The 26231-nt window shown below is 33.4% G+C and overlaps 5 protein-coding genes and 1 long non-coding RNA gene across 7 annotated transcripts; 3 read left to right on the top strand and 3 right to left on the bottom strand.

The window, feature by feature from the left end:
* Positions 1 to 1691: 1691 nt before the first annotated feature.
* On the top strand, positions 1692 to 4858 carry LOC103846150 (MATH domain and coiled-coil domain-containing protein At2g42475). Its single transcript, XM_033282906.1, has 4 exons — positions 1692 to 1792; positions 1891 to 2048; positions 2101 to 2339; positions 2445 to 4858. The coding sequence occupies exons 1-4, from the start codon at positions 1692 to 1694 to the stop codon at positions 3342 to 3344; spliced, it is 1398 nt and encodes a 465-aa protein (XP_033138797.1). The 3' UTR covers positions 3345 to 4858.
* On the top strand, positions 4666 to 8582 carry LOC103845312 (ATP-dependent zinc metalloprotease FTSH 9, chloroplastic). Of its 2 annotated transcripts, XM_009122148.3 has the most exons (14): positions 4666 to 5194; positions 5237 to 5674; positions 5755 to 5820; positions 5912 to 6046; positions 6134 to 6199; positions 6277 to 6462; positions 6545 to 6631; positions 6722 to 6835; positions 6920 to 7044; positions 7122 to 7230; positions 7298 to 7423; positions 7516 to 7836; positions 7904 to 8027; positions 8179 to 8582. In XM_009122148.3, exons 1-14 carry the CDS (start codon positions 4922 to 4924, stop codon positions 8304 to 8306), a joined length of 2298 nt encoding a protein of 765 aa, XP_009120396.1. In that variant the 5' UTR covers positions 4666 to 4921; the 3' UTR covers positions 8307 to 8582. The 2 variants fall into 2 exon arrangements, with proteins under 2 accessions (XP_009120396.1, XP_009120395.1); XM_009122147.3 differs by having other exon boundaries at positions 4666 to 5674.
* Positions 8583 to 8763: 181 nt separating this feature from the next.
* Positions 8764 to 9314, bottom strand: LOC103845311. The gene has a single exon (XM_009122146.3). The coding sequence runs from the start codon at positions 9232 to 9234 to the stop codon at positions 8929 to 8931; it is 306 nt and encodes a 101-aa protein (XP_009120394.1). The 5' UTR covers positions 9235 to 9314; the 3' UTR covers positions 8764 to 8928.
* Positions 9315 to 17777: 8463 nt separating this feature from the next.
* On the bottom strand, positions 17778 to 18771 carry LOC103845310. The gene is made up of 2 exons (XR_628509.3): positions 18466 to 18771; positions 17778 to 18360 (listed from the first exon to the last, which is right to left on the bottom strand). It is a non-coding gene; the product is annotated as an uncharacterized LOC103845310 (long non-coding RNA).
* Positions 18703 to 21868, top strand: LOC103845308 (dehydrodolichyl diphosphate synthase 5). Its single transcript, XM_009122143.2, has 5 exons — positions 18703 to 18788; positions 18833 to 20102; positions 20402 to 20630; positions 20727 to 20794; positions 21065 to 21868. Exons 2-5 carry the CDS (start codon positions 19936 to 19938, stop codon positions 21507 to 21509), a joined length of 909 nt encoding a protein of 302 aa, XP_009120391.1. The 5' UTR covers positions 18703 to 18788; positions 18833 to 19935; the 3' UTR covers positions 21510 to 21868.
* On the bottom strand, positions 21611 to 23006 carry LOC103845309 (dehydrodolichyl diphosphate synthase 2). The gene is made up of 3 exons (XM_009122144.3): positions 22431 to 23006; positions 22283 to 22350; positions 21611 to 22184 (listed from the first exon to the last, which is right to left on the bottom strand). Exons 1-3 carry the CDS (start codon positions 22830 to 22832, stop codon positions 21737 to 21739), a joined length of 918 nt encoding a protein of 305 aa, XP_009120392.1. The 5' UTR covers positions 22833 to 23006; the 3' UTR covers positions 21611 to 21736.
* Positions 23007 to 26231: the final 3225 nt, after the last annotated feature.

Genomic DNA, 26231 nt, shown 5'->3' with positions numbered 1-26231 from the left:
TCTATCCATTTATGTACATGTTGTTCTTTTCGGGTATCGTTTTATTTTTGTTTTGAAACAAGGTCCCGTTTAAATATTATAAATTTATGTGTGGGTTTTGAGTTGGATCATTCTGGATCTGGATGAATTCAGTTCTGATGTATAGGAACTTAAAAATATCTAAATAACCAATATATCTAAAACGGATTCAGATTTTTGTAGCAAAATAGCCATATTACCTGATTCGTTCCAGGTCTTTTGAATATCATTAGTTATATTATGATACATCTAAAATAGATAACACTAATTATGAAAAAAATATCGATGTATAAAAATGTACAAACCAATATATGCGCGTAGGGCTGAGCAAATAAACCAAACCCGAATATCCGAACCGAATCCGATCTGATAAAAAGGAATCCGAACCAATCCGAACCCGACGTAAATAACGATTGGATCTTTTTTTTATGGTATTTTGGGTTATGAGTATTATCCGAACCGAACCCGAATCTAGATGGGTACCCGATAGAACCCGAAAGATTCAAAATCCCTCAAAATAGCTTGTACCAAACATGATCTTAATTCCTAATATGTATCCAAAATAAACTAATATATTATTAAACATCTAAAATAATTATCTATTACATTAAGATTGGTGGTTGAAGTTGGCGGTTGAAGTTTGAAGTTTTTAGATTTTGGTTTTGTTTTCATTGAATAATGTTTCTTATTTCATGAGAACTTGGTTTTTGTTTTATGTTTTCTTTTATTTGGTTTTCTTTCTATCAATAACTATGTTTACCTTTCGTTTGATTTTAAATGATCGCGTTTGATGTTCATTTCTTATTTTTGAATCAATTTTACTTATGTTTTGGTTACAAAATAGATATAAATCATATATTTTTAAACCGAAGAACCAATTTTACTTATGTTTTGGTTACAAAGTAGATACAAATTACATACTTTTAAACCAAATAACCGATTGGGATCCAAACCCGAAAGTACATCGAGTTGTACCGGTTCTTTGAAGATTTACTGACTCCAACCTGAAACCGAGAGAACCCGAACCGGTCCCGAACTGAACTTTCATAAAACATGAATGGGGTTGATTTTGATAAACCCAAAAAACCAAGACCCGATTGAACAAAACCGAAACCCGATTGGGACCCCGAATGTCCACGCCTATCTGCGCGGATGCGCAGTTCAATCTCTAGTTTGGATTAAGCTAATTGATATTAAAATATCGTTTATTGACTTTTTCGCAATTTATTGTTATCCAATTTTACTTGTATAAAATCTGAATTCCTAGATAATCGAGGTTACATCCCTTCTCTTCCATATGTCTTCGCCCTTGGAATATAAAGACGGCGAGCTCCTGTAAAGATTTGAGATTTCCCGTTTCGAAATTAATATTTTCTTTAATATAAAATATTTTTGTCAAAATAATGGAAAGCTTAATGAAAATTATAATGTAAAAACATTATAAATTTACATTTTTGGTATTATCCTATAAATAGAAAATGTTTTATTTTAATTAATTATTTTGCTTTGAGAATTCCTATTGGGCTAGGGTTTTAAGGAAGTTTTCCTTTTCGTCTTTTTGCGTCCTCTATAAATACAGGACTTTTTATGCTTGAACGTATCATCATACAAAGTTTCTGAAAAAAAAATCCTTTGCTTGAAATAACCAAATTTACCAGATTATTAAGTCGAATATGTGGGACCAAAGACCTAGTTTCAGGTTTGAGATAGATAACTTCTCGGGCGAGGAAGCTGTCATAACGTCTAAGAATTTCGTGGCTGGCGGATGCGAATGGTAAAACATAGAATAGAAGGATCTAAACTTAAACTTACCTTGTTAAACTCTATATGTCTTCATGTTCTCGGAGATTGATTAGTTTATTATTCTTTCAGGTATCTTGCAGTTCATCCCAAGGGAAATTATAATGATCAGTTGTGTTTGTTTCTCTACGTTGCAAATCGTAAATCCTTGCGAACTGGTTGGAAGAGAAGTGCTAAATATTACTTCCTTGTGTTGAATGATTCCAACAAAGAACTCTATAAATCATCAAGTAAGAAGTTATATCTTTTCTTGTTTGACTCTTTTTTTTTTTTTTTGAATTTGATGTGTTGATGAAGAACTTAACTTTTTGTCTTTTTGTATATGTTCTACAGTATTGGGAAAGGAAAGCAAATTGTTTAGCGCTGAGAATCCAGCACGGGGTACCCGAAAGACGTTGCCTCTAAGCAAGTTTCAGGAAAAAGGGTTTTTGGAGAAGGACAAACTCATCATTGAAGTCTACATTAATGTTGTTGAAGCTTTTGATGGAGAAGGCGAGGACATCACTGGTTTTGCTGCTCATGTAAGTCAAAAAAGGATATATATACGTCTCTTCTTTATGTTTTTTGTATAATATAACATATGATTTTATATGGATGAGTAACAAAAAAACACGTTTTATTGGCAGGTTGCTTCAGTGAAAAAGATATTCGCGGAGACAGAATACAAGAATACTCTAAGCAACGCTTGCAGCAAGTTGAGTGATCTTGCGGAAGTAGGAGTCAAGCTGGACTGGTTGAAGTCAATGTTTGATGAAGTTTCCTTCAAGACGAAGAACGCAGACGACGGTGCTGATGATGAGTCTCTGGTCCAACAACTCGAGGAACGCATCAAGAATCTTGAACTAATGGTATCAGGCTTCAAGAAGGACTGTTCCACGTCAAAGTCCAAGATGAAGAAATCACATGCTGCTGATGAGTGTCGTTTCCAAAAACTTGAAGCAGGCGTCAAGAATCTTGAGCTGATGGAAATAGGGTTGAAACTGGACAGTTTGAAGTCGAAGCTTGAGGAGGTTTCCTTGGAGAAGAAGATATCACATGATGCTGATGAGTCTCGGGCCAAACTACTCGAGGGACGTGTCAAGAACATTGAGCTAATGGACACAGCCTCTAAGCTGCACAGTTTGAAGCTGAAGCTTGAGGAAGTTGCCTTGGAGAGGAAGAAATCATATGATGCTGATGAGTCTCGGGTCCGACAACTCGAGGAACGCATCAAGAATATTGAGCTGATGGATTTAGGATTCAAGCTGGACTGTGTGAATACGAAGCTTGATAATGCTGACGAGTCTCGAGTCCAACAATTCGAGGAACGTTTCAAGGATATGTCAAGGAATGTGGGATTCAGGCTAAATTGTTTGAATACAAAGATTGAGGAAGTGTCCTTAGAGAGGAAGGAATCTGATGATGCTCGGTTCCAACAACTTGAGGAAAGCGTCAATAACATTGAGCTGATGATGTCGTCTCTCGAAGATGAACTAGACAAGAAGAAGGACAAACCTTCTGATGATGAATTTTGGTTGGTCGACTAGGCTTTTCTTGATGTAGAGATCAAGTTTTTTGTTTATTGATTCTTCTTATAGAAGACACTAATGTCGTTTCATTTTTCTCCTGTTTTGGTTTTTAGTTTTGCACTGTGAATCCTATAGTCTAGAGATTCCACATAATCAAAAAAATGTTTTTTTTTTCATCCTGATTTAATCCCAAAATTCACCTACAATCGATTCTTGTTTTAAGTTAACCAAATTTTCACTTTTAATTTCTACCTAACTTTAACTATATATATTTATAGTTAAAAGTTAAAAGTTAAATCGGTTAAGTTTATGTTTTTCCCTTAATGAATTTATTATATATTTAAAAAAGAATTTTATATTAATAATATGAGATTTATATGTTTTATTAGATAAATTGTTATAAATTAATATAATAAACTTGTCAAAAAGATGTGCTTTGTTTAAAATCATATGTGATGTGTTTTGTTATTACCTAATGATAATAATTATCTATTTTTATTTTAAAAAAGTAATATATGAAATAGTAAGATCTTTGTATAAACTTTTCCATTTAAATTTATTTTTATTTGTTTTGTTTTTATTTTATCTTTTTTTTTAGTTTGATGTATATTGTTGGTTTAAAGAGGTAATTTAAAAAGGTAATGAGAGTTAAAAAAAAGACAAAGGTCTACTGGTAAGATTATATTGTTGATATATAGCTTTTTCTCGTAAGATTATAGATTTTGATGGTGTTTTAAAAAATGATGACGGAACAAAAGAAAATAAAAAATATCCTTAAAATAATTATGTTTATATATGCGGACAAAACACTTAGTTTTCAGTTTAAAGTTAAAACACATTGCAAATTTATCAAAGTTTGATGGAAAGTAAATTTTGTGATACGAATAAAATTTTATATTGCTATATATTTACCATTTTTGTATTTTTCGTCGAATGAATGTTATAAAAAATAATAATAGAACATATTTTATTTATATAAAACGATTAAAACTTACAATTTCATCAAATAATTGTAATTCAGAATTACAGTAAAAACAAAAGCCGTCATTTAATTTAGAAAATTCACTAAAATAAAGACCACATATCCCTTGAAATTTTGCAATTTTTTTTATGAAGGACAATTTTTTTTTGTTTTTCCTCACCATTTATTCTCTAGGACAAATATCTTGAAAATTTATTTCGAAAAAGTTGCATCCATAAAATTATACATGATTATCGTTAGGCCCATTACGTGGGTCCTCTAAAAATGAAATTCCTGGCCCATAGTCACCGTCTAAAACCTGTGGTCGGGAAAAAACCTCGAAATCTCATCATCCATTCCATTTTATCCGGTGACCACGTGACGTTATCCGTTACTCTCTATACTCCTTGCCACACTAGATACGGTCCCTGCCGATTAAATCTTCTTTCAAGCAGAACTCCGGCGAATCCAACGGTGGAGAACACCCTCACATCCTCCGATCCGACGGTTCAAATTCGAAGTCGTTGTTTCCAGTAAACCTCGCGTTTCCCAAAAGAAGATTAGATAAACCCAAAAAAAAATGTGTTGCCATGTCTTCCTTTGATTTCCTCAATTTCTAGGGTTCCGAAAAACAATGACTACAATCGAATTGCTCAGACCAGGGATCAGATTCTCAACCTGTTTCAGTCATTACAACACTCTCTTGTCTTCCCATGCTTCTACCTTCTCCCGCGTTCGGCCGTGCGCGTTTCGCCACAACCCGAACCGATTCGTCGTCTCCGATCCGAGATTCAGTCTCTCACCGTCATCGAGGGAGAGGAGCAGAACGATTGTGAATTGCCAAGAAGGCGATGAGAAAACGAGCTCGAGCGACGGTGAAGGGAACAAGAAGAAGAAAGGAGGGAAGGAAGGTAAAAGCGGTGGGGTGTGGTGGTCGAAGGGCACGAAGAAATGGGAGTGGGAGCCGATAATCAAGGCCCAGGAGGTTGGTGTTTTGCTGTTACAGTTAGGTATCGTTATGTTTGTGGTGCGGTTGCTCCGACCCGGGATTCCGTTACCCGGGTCGGAGCCTCGGACGCAGACGACGTTCTTGAGTGTGCCGTATAGTGACTTCTTGAGTAAAGTTAATAATGACGAGGTGAAGAAAGTGGAGGTGGATGGAGTTCATGTTTTGTTTAAGTTGAAAGATGATGGGAGCTGGCAAGAGAGTGAGAAGCTCTCTGAGGGGTCAGAGTCTCTGCTTAGAAGCGTGGCTCCGACTAAAAGGGTTGTGTATTCAACTACAAGGCCGAGGGATATTAAGACGCCGTATGAGAAAATGCTGGAGAATAATGTTGAGTTCGGGTCGCCGGATAAGCGTGCTGGTGGCTTCTTTAACTCTGGATTGGTATGGACAGATGGAAACTTGTTCGCGTTGTAATTATATTGAAAAAAAGTTGAATCCTTTTGTTGTTGTTTGGGTTGCAGATTGTGTTGTTCTACATTGCAGTGCTTGCGGGGCTTCTTCACCGATTCCCTGTTAGCTTTTCACAGGTTTGTACATTTTTATGATAGTCTAGTGTGTGGTTGTTTAAGTTAAGGGTGTGTGCAGTTTCCTTAAAAGATATTTTTGAGGTGTACGCAGAGTACAACGGGGCAGCTTAGGGCCCGCAAGTTTGGTGGCCCTGGTGGGAGGAAAGTTTCTGGGGATGGTGAAATAATCACTTTTGCAGATGTTGCGGGTGTTGATGAAGCAAAGGAAGAGCTGGAAGAGATTGTGGTAGGTTTTGCAATGTTCTGAAATGCATAGTCAAGTCTCTCTGTGATAGCTTTGTTCATGATCTTGTTTATTTCTTCTACACTGCAGGAATTTCTCAAGAATCCTGATAGGTATGTCCGTCTAGGTGCTCGTCCCCCTCGTGGTGTCCTATTGGTGAGTTGAATTATTTCTTAGGTAGAGTTTATGGGCAGTGTTTAGTTACTATATGGATTTGTTTCCCCTTTTGGTAGGTCGGTCTACCTGGAACAGGGAAAACCCTTCTTGCAAAGGCTGTGGCTGGGGAATCTGAAGTCCCCTTCATTAGTTGCTCTGCAAGTGAGTTTGTAGAGCTGTATGTTGGCATGGGTGCTTCACGTGTAAGGGATCTCTTTGCACGTGCCAAGAAGGAGGCTCCGTCAATTATATTTATTGATGAGGTTTAAATACTGGTTATTTTTGGATTAACTCATTGGAGCTATTCATCTAAACAAAACTGACCTTTCCTTTTTCATTTTGCAGATAGATGCTGTAGCAAAAAGCCGTGATAATAAATTCAGAATGGTCAGCAACGATGAAAGGGAGCAAACCTTGAATCAGTTGCTCACTGTGAGTTTGTAGCCCATGCAGTTATTTTCTGCTAATGTTAATTTCATCATCTTTGCATGATCCAGTTATGTGTTGGCAACTGGTTTGCAGGAGATGGATGGTTTTGACAGCAGCTCTGCAGTCATTGTTCTCGGAGCGACAAATCGAGCTGATGTCTTAGACCCTGCCCTGCGTCGTCCAGGGAGATTTGATCGTGTTGTTACGGTTAGTATAATGATCTGGCTCTGTCTATTTACAATGGTTACGCAGTTCAAACACTTTATTATAGCCATCTGAAACATTTTTCAGGTGGAAACACCTAACAAGGTAGGAAGAGAATCCATATTGAAAGTGCATGTTTCAAAAAAGGAACTTCCTTTGGGAGATGATGTCAACCTTGATAGCATCGCCTCGATGACTACCGGTTTTACTGGGTAAAATTCTGGACGGGAAGTTTATTATCTGCGTTTTGCTGGTATATCTCGCTAACTTTTATTTTTGGTTATTATAGGGCAGACCTTGCAAACCTAGTTAATGAGGCTGCTTTGCTAGCTGGAAGGAAGAGCAAGACGACGGTTGATAAAATTGACTTCATTCAGGCTGTGGAGCGATCAATAGCGGTATATTCTTTCTCAGTATCGACCATATCGTCAGGATTTTCCCTTAAAAGTGCATCTCTTGTTGCAGGGCATAGAGAAGAAAACAGCAAGGCTAAAAGGCTGTGAGAAGGCAGTGGTTGCAAGGCATGAAGCTGGGCATGCTGTTGTTGGTACAGCTGTTGCAAATCTTCTTCCTGGACAGTCTCGTGTTGAGGTAAAACAATAAAAAAAAAACAGCCTCTTGGATAAGCTTAATTCACATTATTACAAGCATTAATGCTCTGCTGGTTCATGTTTTGCTACTAGAAATTAAGCATATTGCCGAGATCTGGAGGGGCATTGGGCTTTACATATATTCCTCCAACGCATGAAGATAGATATTTACTTTTCATTGATGAACTGCATGGCCGCTTGGTCACACTTCTCGGAGGTCGTGCAGCTGAAGAGGTTGTTTACTCGGGGCGTATATCAACAGGTGCACTTGATGATATCAGGAGAGCAACCGACATGGCATACAAGGCAGTAGCTGAATATGGTCTCAACCAGAAAATCGGACCCGTGTCTGTGTCTACACTTTCTGCTGGTGGGATGGATGACTCTGGGGGCTCACCATGGGGAAGAGATCAGGTAACTTCATTCTACTTAGGCTTGTAAATGGAAAGCAAACTTAAAAACTTTCATGTTTAAATAACAGGGGCATCTAGTTGATCTTGTTCAAAGAGAGGTAACAAATTTGTTGCAGTCCGCTCTTGATGTTGCGTTGACTGTTGTTCGTGCTAATCCAGATGTATTAGAAGGGCTCGGTGCTCAACTGGAAGGTATCACATTACATATCTAGATAGTAATATTTTCTAACTTCACTGAAACGAAACACAAGGCCATTTATATGGGCTGGTTTGATTCATTAAATGTTGATGGTTTGTACTTGACTCTGATTTATTTTTCTTGAAAACGTGAAAATGGTTTTAGATGAAGAGAAAGTAGAAGGTGAAGAACTGCAGAAATGGCTGAACAGAGTAGTTGCGCCAGAGGAACTTGCTGTGTTCATCAAAGGAAAACAAGCTGCTCTGCTTCCAGCACAAGCTAGCTCCAGTTAGCAGCATATAGAAGCCTCCTGTATCTCTCAGTTCAGGCATCAATGACACTGCCACGTAAAAAGAACACTTTGATGGGTCAAAAGCTGGAAAAATCTATCTACAAATGACGGAACCATCTCCTCGGAAAGTGGCCCTTTGATGCTTAGTTTAAGGACTCATTATGTATAGAAAAGCTTTTGCTTGCTGGCAAACAAGTATGTGTTGTGATATTTGGTTTTTATTTTTGGCAATTGTATTATTGACTCACATGTATATATAGAAGCCATGCATATGTTATACAGACATCAGTTAGAAAAGATGAAACCCATCATGTCCCTAAGGCTTAACCATGGAAGAGAATCAAGAGATGCTATAGTTTTGAGTGATGAGTTTTAAGGTTTAAGGGTTACTGAATTGACTTATAACCCCCTTTTGGTTCTTACACAATAAAATGATACAATGTTGTCCGTGCTATGAATTGAACAAAAAAGATTAAACTAAAAGCATCAGTGTGATAACATAAGATCATGAATTTTCAAGAACTGGAAGCTTTTTTTTTATGATGATATTGACGTACAAGGAGTCAACAATTAGACTTTTGAAATGCAGAGTACACAGATTACACACATTTTTACTTTTTTTCTCATTTCTTGGCAAAGAGACCACCGAAGCCACCACCGTTCTTCTTCTGTGGCACTGCCAGCGAGTTCTTGCCACCTGAAACCGTTTTACGGCCACCGTTGCCTCCGGTGGTTCCTTCTTTATCGTCCACCTTCTTGAGGAGAGGATCGGTCTCGTAAAACTGATCTTGCTTGGTTAAACTGCCAAGAACGAAGTCAATGATACTTTTCTCTTCTTTCGTGGTGGTGGTGTTGGTGGTTCCCTTAGCCCCCGTGGCGAAGCATCTTACGGTGGCCGGAGCAAAGGACATTAGTATCGAGGAAGCCATTCTTGTTGTCTTCTGTTCTGTTCTGCTTGGTATCTCTTCTGCTTCTTTGTGTTATGTGTTTTAATTTTCGTGTGGCTTATGTTTTGCAAAGGGATTGGATTGTCGGTGAATATGAGCCGTTGGATCTTTTTGACATGTGCTCTCCACAAATATCTTATCCTTTCTTTTTCCCTTACATGCATGCATTTTATGTGTTTTTTTTTTTTGTAACTTGATATGATGAGATGTTGTCATGTTGATTACTAGTATGATGATTCATTCAAATTGAAAAGTAAGAAATGTGGAGGCGCCAGGTGGTATTTGCATACTATTGTCGCCAATTTTTTATCACCTTTGACAAAAAAAAAATATATTATCATAAAACTAACTTTTAGTTTCCACATATTTTATGCTTGTAGAAACTTTTTAATATAAATTGTGTTATTTTTCATTGGTTGTTTTATTCTGGTCTGGTTATCTAGACTACCTCAAGTTTAAGTAATAGAATAACCGTTTGTCGTTAAAAAAAAAAATATAAATTGTGTTAAAGTATTGAATGAAGGAAACAGATTTTTTGTTCGATTGGCGAAATTAACGCATATAAGCCAGTTATCAAAAAAAAAAGAAGCTGGCAAAATTAACTGGTGATAACTCAGCCATTATTAACAAATTAAACCAACCACAACAAAATTAATCTACTGTCTTACAGTATAAATCTATTAATCAATAGCGACAATTCTACAACTAAATAACCTTTATTTGGACAATACTCAAAATTTTAATATACATTGATTGAGAAGTTACTTAACTACTTTAAGTAATTTTTGATTACATGTCACTCATATATAAAATTTGAAAAAATTATTATAATTTTATTGGTTGATGACTTTTTATTTTATTTTAATTATGTTCAAAAAGAAAAGTATAAAACTAATTAATATGAGTTGTCAATAACCAAATACATATTGAATTAAATTAAATAATTAAAAGATTGATAAAAATCATGATAATCAGTTAGTTATCTTAAAAAATCCTTATCATTTAAGTTATTGATTATGAAACCAAATAATATAAGGAATGAAAATTATATTATGAAATTTATTATTAAACACATCTAATAATATGGTACAATTTTGGTAATAAAAAGGTAAATATGAATAAAATGATTTAAAAACAGAGTAAATTTAAAGAAAGGTAATCAAACATTTTACATATTTCAACATTAGAAAAAAAACCATTATCTTTTTTTTGAAACAAAATACAAATTTGATATAATACAAATAAAAATATTTATGTTTTTTAAGAATTTACAGTTATCAAAATTCAAAAATTGAGAAGTTATTTTAGTGATTTCTGCTTATGTGTCAATCATAGAGAGAATTTAAGGAAAATTGTAATAATTTGATTAGTTGAGATCTATTTAATTTTTAGTTATTTTAATTAAATCCTACTATACATTAACTTAGAAGTTAATTAAGTGATTTTTCCTTAGGTATCACTTATATAAAGAGTTTGAGAAAAATTGTTATAATTTTATTGATCGATAACTTTTAATTTTTATTTATTTTAATTATGTTCAAAAAAAGAAAGTATAAAACTAATTAATGCTAGTTGTCAATAACCCAATAATATTCATATTGAATTATATTAACTAATTAAAAGATTGATAAAAAATCATCATAATCAATTAGTTTCCTTAAAAAATCCTTATAATTTGATTAGTTGATTATCGAACCAAATAATATAAGGAATAAAAAATATATTGTGTAATTTATTATTAAACACAACTAATAATTCATGCTGTTAAATATTGTATGAAAAAAATATAATGCTGTCATATTATGTAAAAATAACCATATAGCTCCTCTAGCTTATTTAGTTTGTACAGAGAAAAAAAGTTGTGTAAAAATAATAATGCTGTTAAAGTTAAAACAACTAGGCTTGCTCGCAATTTCGCGGATTAAACATTGTATAAAAATATATATTACGTATACAATGCCATAACTTTGAATAATAATTAGAAACATTAAAAATATATAATTTTTTAACTTCAGAGAGTTTGAAAATCAGTTGTAAAGTTTCATAAATTTGATGTAAAAATAACTGATGAATATTTAGTAATAGCAAATGCTTGTGGAATTATATATGTAATTATCACATTAACTTCTCCAACACATATTATGCAACTTCTTCGGGTTCTTCTTTTTTTTCTCGTCATCATTTCATTACTTTTTATTAAATTTATGCTAATGTTTTTTAATATTTTATCTTTTTTTTGCCAAATATTTATTTTTCCCTCTAAATAAAAATATAAAACATACAATCAATGAACCAAAATTCCATCTTAGAATTATTTTCAATCATAACATTACCTTATTCAGTATATTATTTGATTTAAATGCAAAACATTTTTTAAATTAAAGTTTTCATTTGTTCTGTTAAGTAGAATCCGTCCAATCTTCATAGTCTAATTATTTATAAAACATATATGAAAATTATAAGAGATTAATAATTATTATAGATATTACTATATTTTTATAGGAATATAAAATCATTATATCAATTTCTATATGCTGTCCAGGAGTTCGCTGAGGACGACTGTGGTTTCGTGTGTCGTCACCCAGAGCTTCAAACTTTATGCTGTTCAGGAGTTTGCTGCTACTGTGTCGACAATCCGTGAAGATTTTATTTTTATGAGTGTCTGGAAATAAACCACTACAGCACTACACTTTGTAGGACAAACAACTCCTTCCGGATCAAAAGGCAAGTTTGTAACGTTACCAACACTTCTCCGTATCACTCTCCTCATCCAACCATCTTCATGACATGTATCTACTCCATTCCACTTAGCTAGCTTAGTCAAGACACCACCAGGTTCCCATACTCTAGCAGACCCGTGAGTCCCTTTCCCTTTCCCCTCAGCAAATTTTCAATTATTGGCCTGGTTCCAGTCAACTTGTTTCTTTCGAACTTGAATTTTCAGAACTTAAGTTGCTTCTTATGTTTCTTATTACCTGTAGCTCTTAGAGACTTTCGATCATACAGTTGGTGTGCATTACCTATGATCTCCCTTAGAAAACATATCCCCCACCATCACTGAATCCATTAAATGCGTTGAGCTAAAGAGCCAAGACACATCAAAACACTCAACGTTCTTCACCAAAAATCAATCTGGTTCACAGCTATCCTATCCATACTCTACATTATTTAAAACAAAATTTCACCAGTACTCAAGCGACTGTTTGTTCTTGCGAGGAACAATTCATCTCCGGACCTAATCCGATGATCAAATTTCACAAATTTTAAAGTCATATTAATTTGTAAATTCTAAAAACTTTCTTGATAATAATACAACAGGTTTCGTTAACCTTTTTTCAAGAAAAGTCGAGAATTGGTGCGCAGATTGAAGTTTATAACCTTATTCTAAGGTGGGTTTATAAAGTGATCTCCACTTGTCGATTATAATCTGACATAGAATTTAATTGTTGAAAGATATATACGTATTGCTCTATTCAATGTAAAATTTTTTGGTAAACACATATATTAAATATTATTTTTATCTAAAAAGGACTAATTAAATTATATATCAAATTTTATCAACTAATTATACAACTAGATGATTTTTCCGTGCTTATGCACGTGTATAAATATTTACAAAGTAAATATATTATAATATTTATTTACATTATAATAATTTATCAGTATTTTGTTTTTAATTTTTAATTATTCTGTTATTTATATTGTAATCAATATGCATGATTTATTTTAAATAACATTGTGTTCTTTTAATTAGACATATAATTTTGAAAATATAATATATCGACTGTTTGGTTATTATTTAAATATATTAGATAACATTTACTTTTTAGATTCAACTAAGATATTTTTGTTCTACAGATTTAAATTTTGATTACTTTTGTTATTTTTCGTGCAGTTTGATTCTTCTCTTAGATTTGTATATATATCTTTAGTAAAATTATGTATAATTAAATATATGTTGTTTTGAGAATCAAATAGTAAAAGTAAACTAAAGTGTTGATCGATTCAAAGTTACATAAATAAATATAACAATGATATTTAATTGTAATAGTTGGTTTATATATTTATAATATTATTTGAGAATTTGATATTTATTTACTAATATGTTGAATGGTTCTATAATTTATATGTATAAAAAATATTATTATAAATGATTTATTTTTAATTTAATATTTTATTTTATATAAAAAAAATTGAATTGGTCTAGTTACTCATTTTGTGGATATATTGTGTTATATATTCCGTCAAATTCAAGTATAAATATTTCTAATCTAATTCAACCAAATCATATTTATTATATTCATTGCATTAGTTTGGTTTTCATCTTAGATGTGTATATATATATATGAATTGGCTAATTGTAAATAGCCCCATGAATATGTTAATTCTATAATTTTATACGACTTAGTAATTTGGTATATGTTAATTTTCAAAAATAAAATTATAAAAATAAAGTGAGGATAGATACAAAATTGCATTAAAACATAACCAATACATTCTAAAAGAGAAGATTAATTATTTACTTTAATATAAAAATTATTCTTCTAAACTTTCCTTTTTATGAGATCTCATTATGTATAAAAATTATTTTGTATTAAGTTTTATAAATATTTTCTTTATCATATATGTTATTTGAAATATATAAAAGGGAACATAAAAAAGATTAAACTAAATTTTATTCATTAAAGATATTTTAGTTTATGTGATTTCAATTATTTTTTAATAATTTGAGAAATTGATTGATTTAAATAAAATTCATAATACTTTTAAAATACATATTATGTTGTCTAAGATTATTTTTTAAAAGGGGATAATATTTTTTATTTCAAAATCAAGATTAGTGAACTTTCCTTATTATAAATTACACTATATATAAAAGATACATTTTCATTTTTGAAATTTATAAAAAAAATGTTGATAATAAAAAACAATTAACATAGTCATGGGGCTATATTTTAATTTTCAAAAGTACAATTATAAAAATAAAGTGATGATATATACAAAATTGCATAAAAACATAACCGATACATTCTAAAAGAGAAGATCAATTTTTTACTTTAATATAAAAATTATTATTTTAAACTTTCCTTTTTATGAGATCACATTATGTATAAAAATATTTTTTTTATTAAGTTTTAAAAATATTTTCTTTATCATATATATTATTTGAAATATATAAAAGGGAGCATAAAAAGATTAAATTAAATATTATACATTAAAGATATCTTAGTTTATGTGATTTAAATTATTTTGTAATAATTTGAGAAATAGATTGATTAGATAAAATGCATAATACTTATAAAATATATATTATGTTGTTTAAGATTATTTTTTAAAATAGAATATTGTTTTTTACTTCAAAATCAAGATTATTTTGTGAACTTTTCTTATTATTACACTATATATAAAAATTATATTTTCGTTTTTAAAATTTATATAAACATTTTATTATATAGGTTATTTGAAAAAGGAAATCTAAATTAAAAAAATAAAAATAACATAAAATAAATATTTAATAATAATAATTAGATATATTTGATTTATTAAGGGTATCATCGTAATCAACCACCGTGAAAGTTGACGTGAGTGCGACACCTAAGAAACTGATTTCTCAAATAATATTATAGAAATAGAGCATAAAATAAAATTAATTATAAAGTTTTTAATAAAAAAATTTCAAACATCCTACATTTCAAAATGAAGAGAATGTATTTTCGCATATCAGTTTAACATTTATGTATGATCACTGGATTAATATTAATATTCAAAACAATTATATGATTATCATTCGGATTCAAATATCTATTGAACAAAAATCACAAATAGGAATAGTCTTGAAAACTTCAGAAATTAGATATGATTTAGTAAAGATTTTAATAAAAGAATAAATTTGAAAATTAATATCTATATATTTTTCTCAAAAATTTAAGAATATAAGCTAATATTTTATTGATATGCCTAAAACCGGTTATAGTCACAAAATCACAGCTATGCAGAAACTTTGAGTTTATGACTTAGCTTAAATAATTTTTATATTAGTTTGATAAAAGACAAGCTAAGTACCCAGTAACATAAACTAGAAAACATTCTAAACTTGTATTAGATAATGTGATAATCAATTCATTCTGTATTATTAATATCAATATTCAAAACAATTGTACTTTTAAATAATCATAAACTGTTTGTGTCTCATTCTGGGATTATTCGGATTCGAATATCTACTGAAAAAATCATAAATAAGAATAATCATGAAAAAATTGCATACGATTTGTTTAAAATTTTAATTAAAATAAAGTTTATAAATTTGGAAATTTATATCTATATAATTATCTTCAAAAAAAATAGGGATATAAGCTAATGTTTTATTGACTTATGCTTAAAACCGGTTATAGTCACAAAATCACAGCTATGCAGAAAGCTTGAGTTTATGCCTTAGCTTAAACAATTTATATGTTAGTTTGATAACAGAAGGCTAAGTACCCAATACCATAAATTAAAATATTAAGTGTATTTCTCCTAAAATTGAACAAATCAACCAACAAAATATAAACCTTCTCAATTTTTCCTTTTAAGATACAACCAGGATAACTACGAACAACCATATTTCTAAAGTATTTTAACTAGCAACAAGATTGCTTACACTACAAGAAACAAGAGAGAGAACACTTATGGATTGCCTGGTGACTTGGTTTGAACAAGAATTTGATATGGAAAAATGACCATTTTAATTGAATAAATTTTAAATTCATGCTAACAAGTATTTCAACAAATATTTAAATTTTATAATATTAATATATAAGCAATATTCAATTTTCTGATTAAATTTTAATATTTTAAATAAATTTCAACCATTAATACACAAACATATGTAAAAAAATAAGTATCTCAAAATATATTTTTTAAAAAAACCATTAAAAATTCTTCCATTTCTCTTTTTTTTTTCTCTTTTTATTTTATTTGGTAAATACTCATAGAATAACTAACAGTGAAATTGTCTAACTATACTTTTAAAATCATCAACATGTAAAGTTGAATAGAAGCTTTCTCAAAAAAAAGTTGAATAGAAGTTAAATTGTATACAACAATTCATGTCCAATAGTACTTTTACATGTTGATATATTAATACTTTTAGATTGTTTAATGGGGAAATTACATGTTTACCACTTTCATGGTACTACTTTTCATTTTTACCACCACTAATGAGACATTTTCAAAAATATATTCTTCATTAAGTGGTAAAAGACTCTTATGCCCTTGTTATTTATATATATATAATAAATTATTATTTAAAAAAATAAAAAATAAAATAAAAGATAAAATAAAAATAAAAAAAAAAAAAACTAAAAAAAAAAATAAAACTAAAAATTTAAAACTAAAAAATAAAAAAAAAAAAAAAAAATTAAAAAAAAATAAAGTAAATTTTTTTATGTTTTCGAAATATACTTTTTCAAATTCGAACTTTTTTATAAATTTTCTTTTTTTGAATTTTTTTGAATTTTTTTTTCAAATTTCTTTTTGAAAAACGAAAATTATATTTGAAACTATTTTTTCAATTTTTTTATATATTTTTTAAGTATTTATATATTTATTAGAATCATAAATTTCACATTCCAAAAACCTTACCCCACCCCTCAACTCTAACCCCTAAGTCTAGATTAGTTAACCCTAATGGTATAATTGTATTTTACCCTTCATTAAAAGTGAGGGTAAAAGTGGTTAGTGTAAACATGAAAAGTAGTATTATGAATGTGGTATTTGTGGCAATTTCTCTTGTTTAATCTGAATTCAGTGAAATACACAAATTTGAGGTGACTGGTGAGCTAGATTGAAAACAGCAAAACTTCTTTTCTGCTACGAATTTCTTTTCTTCCAACTTTCCTTTTCCTTGCTAACTTTCCATTTTTGTTGACTTTCCATTTATAAATGAGCCGATTAAAATTTAGGAAAGGCTATGACAAGGTAAATCCGTCTCCAGCATACATCTTAAATCTTTTAGAGGTCCAAGCAAGTATAACTATAGTTTTTAAATATCAACTTTTCAGCCAGTAGATGGTTACACTGATTTACTAACTCTAGTTTTAGTGCTGACTATTATATTTTGTTTTCTTTAAACCACTGCAAATAATCGTCACGAAGAGCCTTACGGTCATTGGGCCGTATTAGAGGTTAGAGCAACATTATCCCTAGCACCTCTAATGGGGTGCTTAATCACTTTCTTAGTATTAAATTTATGTTAAGCATTTTATTAAGAAACTTCTAAAATTTGATCCTCCAATGCAAGGTGCTTATTTTAGGGTGCTTAAAAAATTTAAATATTCAACATTGTTTTATTTTAGATAAAGCTTTGGTGGGTGAGTGTTTGTGGGTCTTTTGATGTTTTGAAAGCTTTGGTGTTATGACTTTGGTGTTTTAAAAAACTTTGGTGTTTTCGCTTTGGTTATGTTTGGTGAGTCGAGAGAGAAGAAGCATACGAGACTTTGTTGAGTCGAGAGAGAAGAAGCATATGAGACTTTGGTTATGTTTGGTGACTTTGAAACCGTGAGACTTTGATTATATAGAAACAATCATACTGTCCATAACACTATTACAAAAGAAAAAGATACAAAGTACTACACTCGTGACAATCATACTGTCCTACAAGATACTCGTGACACAATACAACAACACTCTCTGACGCTGTGACATTGCCGTGAAGAAGCTCATTCAGTGAACGGTCCTCCCTGTTTTGCTCCACCGGATGCACTCAACTGCTTGCAAACGGTCCTCCCTGTTTTGCTCCAGCGAATGCACTCCTTCTTTAACGAACCCTTCAGCCATGGGGCTCAAGACACAAACAAACAGAAACAAAACAAGAATGAGAACTCTTAAACAATTCATGAGACTCGATTCAATGCAGACCACAGGCTAAATCATGTAATAGAACTCATAAACAATTAAGACAAGAACCATTCATGAGACTCGATTCAATTCAGACTATCTCAAGTCAAGTATAAACGGCCTACGAATATAACCAAAGATTTTTAACAAACATTCATGAAAACGTCTTGATGTTTTACCTCTATTGCAGACGAGGTAAACAAATGCTTCTTTGTCTCTTGCTCGGTCAATCTGAAGAAACAAAGGCAGAGAATCATGATTCTTCATCTCACACAACAAGCTAATAAAGATATCAAAGAACGATTCACACATAAAAGGCAACATGCATAGCTTAACCTTTCTTTTGATTTCGTAGAGGAGAGCTCTGGGCCTGAGAGAGGTGTGAAGTTATTCTTCATCGCGGTGTGCCGTCGAGAGAGAGATGGAGGATTTTCATCCTCAAGGAGATCGACACCGGAGACGCGGAATGAATCATCGCGGAGAGAGAGAGAGAGACGAGGAGAGATCATCGTCGATTTCGTCGAGGATGCGTCGAGGAGAGGGAGAAGGACGAGGAGAGATCATCGTCGATTTCGTCGAGGAGAGGGAGAAGGACGAGGAGAGATCATCGTCGATTCATCACGGAGGCGTCGAGGAGGCGTCGAGGAGGCGATGAGGAGGTGACGAGGAGGCGACGAGGAGGTGACGAGGAGGCGACGAGGAGGCGTCGATTTCGTCGAGAGAGAAGACGACATAGGCGGAGTCATCGAGAGAGAGAGAACGAGACTTTCGGTTTCGTGAGAGAGAGAGAGAGAGAAAGGGACGCGGACTCCCATCATGCCAACACGTGTCCCATTAGCATCGCTTCTTCTGAAGCCTAATTAAGCAGCTCATCCTCTATAATTAATTCATTTTCCTTTTTTTTTTAAATTAAAAAATCACTAAGCAGCCCACTAAGCTCCTGCGTTAAAGATGGTCTTAGTTGCAACATGATACTACCAAGCGTTTCAACAAGCATTTGGCGCTTGCGTAAACACTCCACTAAAAAGAGGAGCTAGTTGATTACTCTTTTAATGGAGGGAATAAAAAAACTATATGCATGCAAACAAAATATGAGACCGAGGCCAACATTAGTGGTAAGAAATTACAATGGGTCTCTCAAAACATGTTTTAATAATAAAATATTTCAAAATGTGACAGATTTAATAAAAGTCTCTTAACAAGAGACGTTGATATCTACGGGAAGAATCGATTAACACCTTCTTTCCTCTTTTTACTTACTTTTTTGTTTTGTTTTACTATTTTAATTATGAGAGACTTGTGGATGTGTATCTACACGACTAGCTTCAACATTAATGTTAACATTTTTTTGCTAACGAATGTAAAAAGTCAACATTATACCTTCTTTTCTTTTTGTTCTAAAATACCATACTTTTTTTTGCTAAAAGAAGATACCATACTTCTTTTTTACCTCAATTTTGTATATCTGTGGGATACCAGTTGATTTAATACTTTACGATACTTCATTGATGTAATGTGAAAGTTATATATTTATTATATTGATTTAAGTCCAAATCAGAGCTCATGAAAATGTCTTAATCTAATAAGAAAAACACGTGATGAAACATTTAGTGATTTTCAAGTGTCGTAAGATCTTACTAACCCTTAAATACGTATGACCTGTTTTTGCGTAGCATAAAAAAAAAGCCAGGGAGCGAGCGAGAGCGAACGTTCCGTTGATCATGTGCCTCTTTGAACTCGAAGCTCTTTAAATACAAAATCGAGTGCTCCACTTCGAACAAACATCAAAGACAAAATAAAGGAAAAATGGTGTCTCTTTTCTCAGTTGTTTTGACTTTTATTGCTATTGTACTCATCCCTGGTCTCTTCATCTCTAGGCGTCTAAGTGTTCCTTTCTCCATAAGAAACATCCTCAGATTCATTAAACTCGCAGCTTCTCAGAACGATAATGATGAAGAGAGGAACGAGAAACGGTAGTCTGCTTTTGTTTAATCATATATAGTTTTTACGTGTTAAGCTCTTTGTAGCTTATTTTCCTTAAAACATGCAATTTGAAAGAACCAAAAAGACAAACGGACAGGGTCTATAATGTTTTATGAATTAGCGGGTATTGACTTCTAACTATATAATAGTCTTATTAGATGATTCCTCATCAAAATATGACGCACCGGCGTTACTCAACTGGGGATCTCTAACTTTCTACTAGAAATATGCATATGTTGGTTTATATGAAAGCCTTGAACTTTGTTTGTTCTTAACTATAATTGTGTAGTGGTACAAATACAATGGGAGAGAAAGAGAAACGAGGGGGACTGCCAAAGCATGTGGCGATTATACTGGACGGAAACAGACGTTGGGCGCAGAAACGAGGACTCGGGACATCGGACGGTCACAAGGCCGGAGCGAGGAGGGTTATAGAGAATGCTAAGGACTGTTTCGCTATGGGGATAAACACTGTCTCACTCTTTGCTTTCTCTACTGAAAATTGGGCAAGACCCGAGGTGGTGATGCAAATAGAAGATAACTTTTGCAACACGATTCCAAGAGTTTTTTCTTATATTTCGTTCTAATTCGTTTTTTTTTTAATGTTTGACCAGGATGAAGTTAACGGCCTGATGTCCTTGTTCGAGGAAAACTTTAGGTCTGAGATGCCTTTCTTCCAAAGGTACCCAACATATAGTTTAGATCCTTTAAGAAAAACATTACGTAGAGTTTTTGGTTTTAGTTTCTACGTTTTCATTATTTGAAGAAAACCAAAAATAAAATATTTTTTGATAAAAAGTTAATAAAAGCTAGCAAAATACGAGAACCAAATCTTCACAAAAAAAAAATGGATAGGACTATGAGTTTTATTTTTTATTTAAGAAAAAAAAACTAAAACTGAAATTGTTGTCATTTCAACACCATGATATCAATTTTTTTCGTTTTTATATAGAGATAAAATAAAGATCTCAGTTGTTAGAAACCGGACGAAAATCCCCCAGTCACTTCTAGGTTTGATAAGAGAAACAGAGGAAGCTACAAAGAGCTATGAAGGGAAGCATCTCATTTTAGCAATAGACTATAGTGGAAGATTTGATATCATGCAAGCGTGCAAAAGTCTAGCCGAAAAGGCGAAAAACGGGCTGATCCAAGTAGAGGACATTGACGAGAATGTGATAGATAAAGAGTTGATGACAAACTGTAGCGAGTTTCCAAATCCTGACCTATTGATCAGAACGAGCGGAGAGCAAAGAATCAGTAACTTCTTCTTATGGCAATCTGCTTACACTGAGCTCTACTTTCCTAACGTTCTTTGGCCTGACTTCGGTGAGGCTGAGTATCTTGAGGCCTTGACTTGGTATCAGCAAAGGCAGAGGCGATTCGGTCGACGAGTTTAGGCTTTGTATTTCATGTCTCACAAATAAATTGCATTTGATTGCAATAATTTGCGTTTGATTTTGTGTGTTATTGTTCTTTGATTCTCACACGCATGTATAAGTTGTTAGTAACATCGTTCTCTTGCAATACAAGAAACTGGAATATCTCAAAAGATCTAGTTCTTGAGGTACAAAACGTCCATTATTACACATCATATACAGTTTTTATTACACCAATGAAAAAAAACTCAAGATTTCCGACCACCAAAGCGACGCTGTCTCTGCTGAAACGACATCAACGCTTCCACAAAACCGTTCCTCCCAAAATCAGGCCACATTTCTTGAGCAAAGAAGAGCTCTGTGTAAGCCAATTGCCACAACAAGAAGTTACTCACTCTTAGCTCACCACTCGTTCTTATCAGCAGATCCGGGTAAGGAAACTCAGTAACGTTCGTCTCAAGCTCTTGCTCGATCAGTATCTCGTCTATCTCCTCAACATCGATCTCACCATCTTTAACTCTCTGCGCAATGCCTCTACACGCTTGTAGAACATCGTACTTCCCGCTGTAACCAACGGCTACGATTAGCTGAAGCCTCGTGTTGTTCTTTGTAACTTCCTCAACTTCGTTTATCACTTTTAGAAGAGACTTTGGAAGTTTAGATGAGTCTCCAATGATAGAGATCCGAACATTGTTCCTACACTCAAAGAAGATTATAGCAGACTTGTGACACACGGCATCACAAAATAAAAACAATTCTTTATGGATTTTTCTGATCATACGATCGATACTTACTTGGCTAAAGTCTCAAGCTCTGATTTGAGCGTTCTCTCGAACAAACTCAACAAGAAATCAATCTCGATCTGCATAGATATATATTTAGATTCCAATAAGGTCTCACAGAGCAAAAGACAAACCCTAGAAATGTAGGGCATACTCTTACCTTAGGTCTAATCCAGTTATCGGTAGAGAAGGCGAAGACGGTTAAGACTTGAATCCCCCATTTGCCGCAAAGCTCAACGATCTCTCTCAAAGCTTCAACGCCGGCTCTGTGACCGTCCCAAGGTTGTAGACCTTGATTCTTCGCCCATCTCCCGTTTCCGTCCATTATAACCGCAACGTGCTTCGGCATCAGCTCAGGCTGGAGTCCCTCCGGTAGAGTTTCTTCCTCCGCCGCCGTGAACGGCGCCATCTCCGATTTGGTTGATCTGACTCCGAGTCCGATACGATTCGGAGTGAAGGAGAGGAAGCAGTCTCGACCTAGCTTCCATCGCCGCTCTAAAGCTCCGGAGTTGAACCGTTGGAGATTGAAGGACGAAGGAGCTGGAACGCGAAGGGAAATCATTCTTTTGTTGAATTGATTAATCAAGAAGTTGTGGTGGTTGTGTAAGGAGAGAAAGCATTGTGTAATAAAGCGGAGAGGATGGAACCAACCGCCTCCATAGATGGTTCTGGTGAGATATTGAAAGCGATGTCGTCTTTTTTGTCTGTGTTGTTGAATGCGATGATGATGGTGCTCATTTCGAAACTGAGCGCCACATAACAAAATTTATCGTTAGAAATTTCAAACTCCAGTTTTTTTTTGTGTGGTTTATATAAGTTCCTATTCGTCCACGTCTCCTCGTATTCCAAATTTTATTATTTTTACAAAATTAAATTGCATTAAAAATACTCCTACCAGAAGTCCAAAAGAAATATCATATCAGCGAGAGACCTAAATAAATGTACTGCAAATTTTGCAATAAAAGCTTCATTTATGAGACGAAAATTGGGTTCAGAGCCCATTTACTTATCATCATAAATATAAGGGCCCATCGCCTGACATGTGAGCAACGTGAGTTTATTTGGTTCCTGCCTGTGAATCGCCACGACTTGACTGCTCCCGTGAGGACAGTTTGACATAAATAACAATATTACCCTTAGATTAAAGGGCAAATCTCCAAAATAGCACATTTCTAAGTTTATATCATAAAAATAGCACTCAAAAACTAAAATGACCAAAATAACATTTTATCTTTTGAAAAATTTAAATTTTTTTATTTTTCAAAATTTGAAATCTTATCCCCAAAACCTCACTTCTCAACTCTAAACCCTAAAATCTAAACTCTAAACCCTAAATTCTAAATTCTAAACTCCACCTCTTGAGTGCTATTTTTGTGACTTTTAGCCTTGAGTGCTAGTTTGGGAACAAAAACTTGATTTAGTGCTATTTTGATTTTTTTCTCTAGATTAAATGGGAAAAAGGTAAAACTGCGTTGATAAAAGAATAAATCCGAAATGGATATGTGTGTAATGGTCAAACTAGATGGGGTAATGGATAATGTCTCAGTGTATATAATAGTATAATTTAACCGTTCGCCGACCTTACCGGGTGTAGTTTGCACCGGATAAAGTCTGTTTGCTTACAAATCGCTAGAGACGTCAATTAAAGTATTGTTAGAGCAACATTATTGCTGGGACAAATTTTAGGTGTCTTAGTATTTTTTATTATTATTTTTAGATTAAGAGATATTGTTAAGGATAATGTTAAATATGCAGATTACTGGTAGAAACTTTTATATTGTATCTTAGTAAAAAAAACGCTAAGACTCAAACTATAAGTGCTTTCAACAAATAGTAGTAAGTAAACAAGGCTGCTTACGATGATAGAGCTTGAGAGTGCTCAACAGCAAGGTGCTGTATCTGAGGGAACATGGAACTCAACATATCAAACTTAGGTCGCACAACACGTGAGAAAGGGCACCAAGAAGCATAAAAGAGTACAGAGACATAATCATTTCCATCATGGTTCAAAGCCATTAACCTATCCAGCGAGTCCCCATCTACCTGCCGCACTGCAAAAATCAAAACTTTAATATCCTTTTTAAATTTTTTTTGCTACATCATCATATTTGCAGACAACAATTGGTGACGCTTTATTACAGTGTAGATCAACATTTTGCGCCATTGCATAAACCAAAACACCTTCCAAACTAAGCTATCTATCAATCCCTTCCTTTGTAAACATACACAAAACGCTAAAAATGCTCAGAAACATGAAGAAAAACATGTAATTCAACAAAGTGGAGATATTTAAGATGATACGTTCGGATCTCCGCCGTTCTTCCTCGCCGTTCTTCCTCGCCACGGCGTCCGTGAAGATCCGGAATGCTACGTACCTGGCTCTCGTCGCGATCCCTTCCATAGAGTTCTTACGCATGCTCGCCACCGTCGTGTCGCCGGCGATCTCGGCGCCTAATCCGGAGAGGAAACACGCTTTGATGATGTCGTGCTCCTGGTTTCCATGGCCGAGACGGATCGTCGATGATGATGCAGAGGAGGAGGAATCGGCATCGTCGGAGAGTGGGAGATTGAAAATTTCGCCATTATCGAATTCGGTGATGGACGATTGGTACTCGATTTCGGTCTTCCTATTGCCACGTGTCCCTAAGGACATGCTCAAAAACTTCTTAATTAACATACGTTTCTTTTCTTTTCCCCTATTTTTGATTTAAATTTTGGGTTATTATTGCTAAGATACGTCATTGAGGACGCCAATAATGATGGTCTTAGGGGGCGACTGGTTTTCCCGCTACCATCCGCAAACGCAGCTTTGCGGTTGGTAGCGGTTGTCAGCGGTTTGCAACAATCACTCAAATCGTTCTAAACCGCTTCAAACCGCTATGAATCTCATAAATCCAAAAGCTGGCTCCAGCTAGCGTTTGCGGTTGCGGGCGGTTGCGGGAGGGTAAAATTTTTTTTCTTTTCTTTAAAATAATATATATACAAAAGTAAAAATATTTAATAAAAAATTTAAAATTGAAATTATGAAAATATTAAAATATATCTATTATATTTTAATTAATATTATAAAATTTTATAATAAAAAAAATTCAATAAATTTTCAAAAATTAAAATTATAACTTTCTAAATATAAATTTTATATTTATTATAATTTTATGAATTTTGATATTTTTATAATTATATTAAATGTAAATATTATTAATTTATTATTTGACTGTTACCGCATTTAGTAGTTAACCAGTCATAAGTCACCCGCAAACGCACTAATTTTTAACTGCATTACCAGTCGTACAAATCTCTTAAAACCGATAGAAACCGCAACCGCCTGTATCCACAAACTCCCGCAACCGCAACCGCAACCGCAACCGCTGCGTTTGAACCAGTCAGGCTCTTAGTTTACTTATCGCAGCGATCATCGATCAAAACTGTTTTTTTTTTTGAACTTAGCTCTTATATAAAAGGGAAATTGCACTCAGTGAACTATAATTCACAAACTAACCAAAATAACACCTTCTCTCCTATTTTTTCTTCATATCTCTCTCTAACTTCTTTCTACAAAATTAATTTCATTTTTTTGTTTGGTTATTTAACAAATAAACCCTATATAAAATGCAGAAGAAAAAAGAAAATAATACAAGCCCATACATAAGCCATGGTGTTGTGTTTTCAGAGCCCATCAGAGCCAATTATATTGGAGAAACATATTGAGGAGCACCATTAAGACTGCGAGGAGAGGTTGCTGGGGGAATCGCGTTAGGTGGCTTCGCGGTGGAGGAGAACGGAGGCATCACAGCCGTTGGGGAACAGTCGTGGAAGAAGAGGCGGAGTGCGGCGGCGGCGGTTGTTGGAGTGGTGATCTGTTTGGTGGTGATGGTGTAGAGTGATAGAGAATTTAGCTTCATTAGAGTGAGAGACGGTGAGATTTAATGGAAGACGAAGAAGTAGGAGAGTGAGACGTTGA

This window comes from Brassica rapa, chromosome A10 (genome assembly GCF_000309985.2).
Source record: "Brassica rapa cultivar Chiifu-401-42 chromosome A10, CAAS_Brap_v3.01, whole genome shotgun sequence".
Classification (NCBI taxonomy): domain Eukaryota; kingdom Viridiplantae; phylum Streptophyta; class Magnoliopsida; order Brassicales; family Brassicaceae; genus Brassica; species Brassica rapa.
Note: the sequence above shows the minus strand (reverse complement) of the source record. Positions and strands in the feature narration are given on the sequence as shown.

Excerpts from the sequence above, each read along its gene's own strand:
- LOC103846150 (XM_033282906.1), top strand. The coding sequence starts at position 1,692 with ATGTGGGACCAAAGACCTAGTTTCAGGTTTGAGATAGATAACTTCTCG. Across the intron at positions 2,049-2,100 it reads AGAACTCTATAAATCATCAA|GATGTGTTGATGAAGAACTT; the intron begins GTAAGAAGTTAT and ends TTTTTTGAATTT. Across the intron at positions 2,340-2,444 it reads TCACTGGTTTTGCTGCTCAT|GTTGCTTCAGTGAAAAAGAT; the intron begins GTAAGTCAAAAA and ends TTTTATTGGCAG.
- LOC103845312 (XM_009122147.3), top strand. The coding sequence starts at position 4,922 with ATGACTACAATCGAATTGCTCAGACCAGGGATCAGATTCTCAACCTGT. Across the intron at positions 5,675-5,754 it reads GCTTCTTTAACTCTGGATTG|ATTGTGTTGTTCTACATTGC; the intron begins GTATGGACAGAT and ends TTTGGGTTGCAG. Across the intron at positions 5,821-5,911 it reads TCCCTGTTAGCTTTTCACAG|AGTACAACGGGGCAGCTTAG; the intron begins GTTTGTACATTT and ends AGGTGTACGCAG.
- LOC103845311 (XM_009122146.3), bottom strand. The coding sequence starts at position 9,234 with ATGGCTTCCTCGATACTAATGTCCTTTGCTCCGGCCACCGTAAGATGC.
- LOC103845308 (XM_009122143.2), top strand. The coding sequence starts at position 19,936 with ATGGTGTCTCTTTTCTCAGTTGTTTTGACTTTTATTGCTATTGTACTC. Across the intron at positions 20,103-20,401 it reads GAAGAGAGGAACGAGAAACG|TGGTACAAATACAATGGGAG; the intron begins GTAGTCTGCTTT and ends ATAATTGTGTAG. Across the intron at positions 20,795-21,064 it reads GAGATGCCTTTCTTCCAAAG|AGATAAAATAAAGATCTCAG; the intron begins GTACCCAACATA and ends GTTTTTATATAG.
- LOC103845309 (XM_009122144.3), bottom strand. The coding sequence starts at position 22,832 with ATGATTTCCCTTCGCGTTCCAGCTCCTTCGTCCTTCAATCTCCAACGG. Across the intron at positions 22,351-22,430 it reads ATAACTGGATTAGACCTAAG|ATCGAGATTGATTTCTTGTT; the intron begins GTAAGAGTATGC and ends ATATCTATGCAG. Across the intron at positions 22,185-22,282 it reads GAGCTTGAGACTTTAGCCAA|GAACAATGTTCGGATCTCTA; the intron begins GTAAGTATCGAT and ends CTTTGAGTGTAG.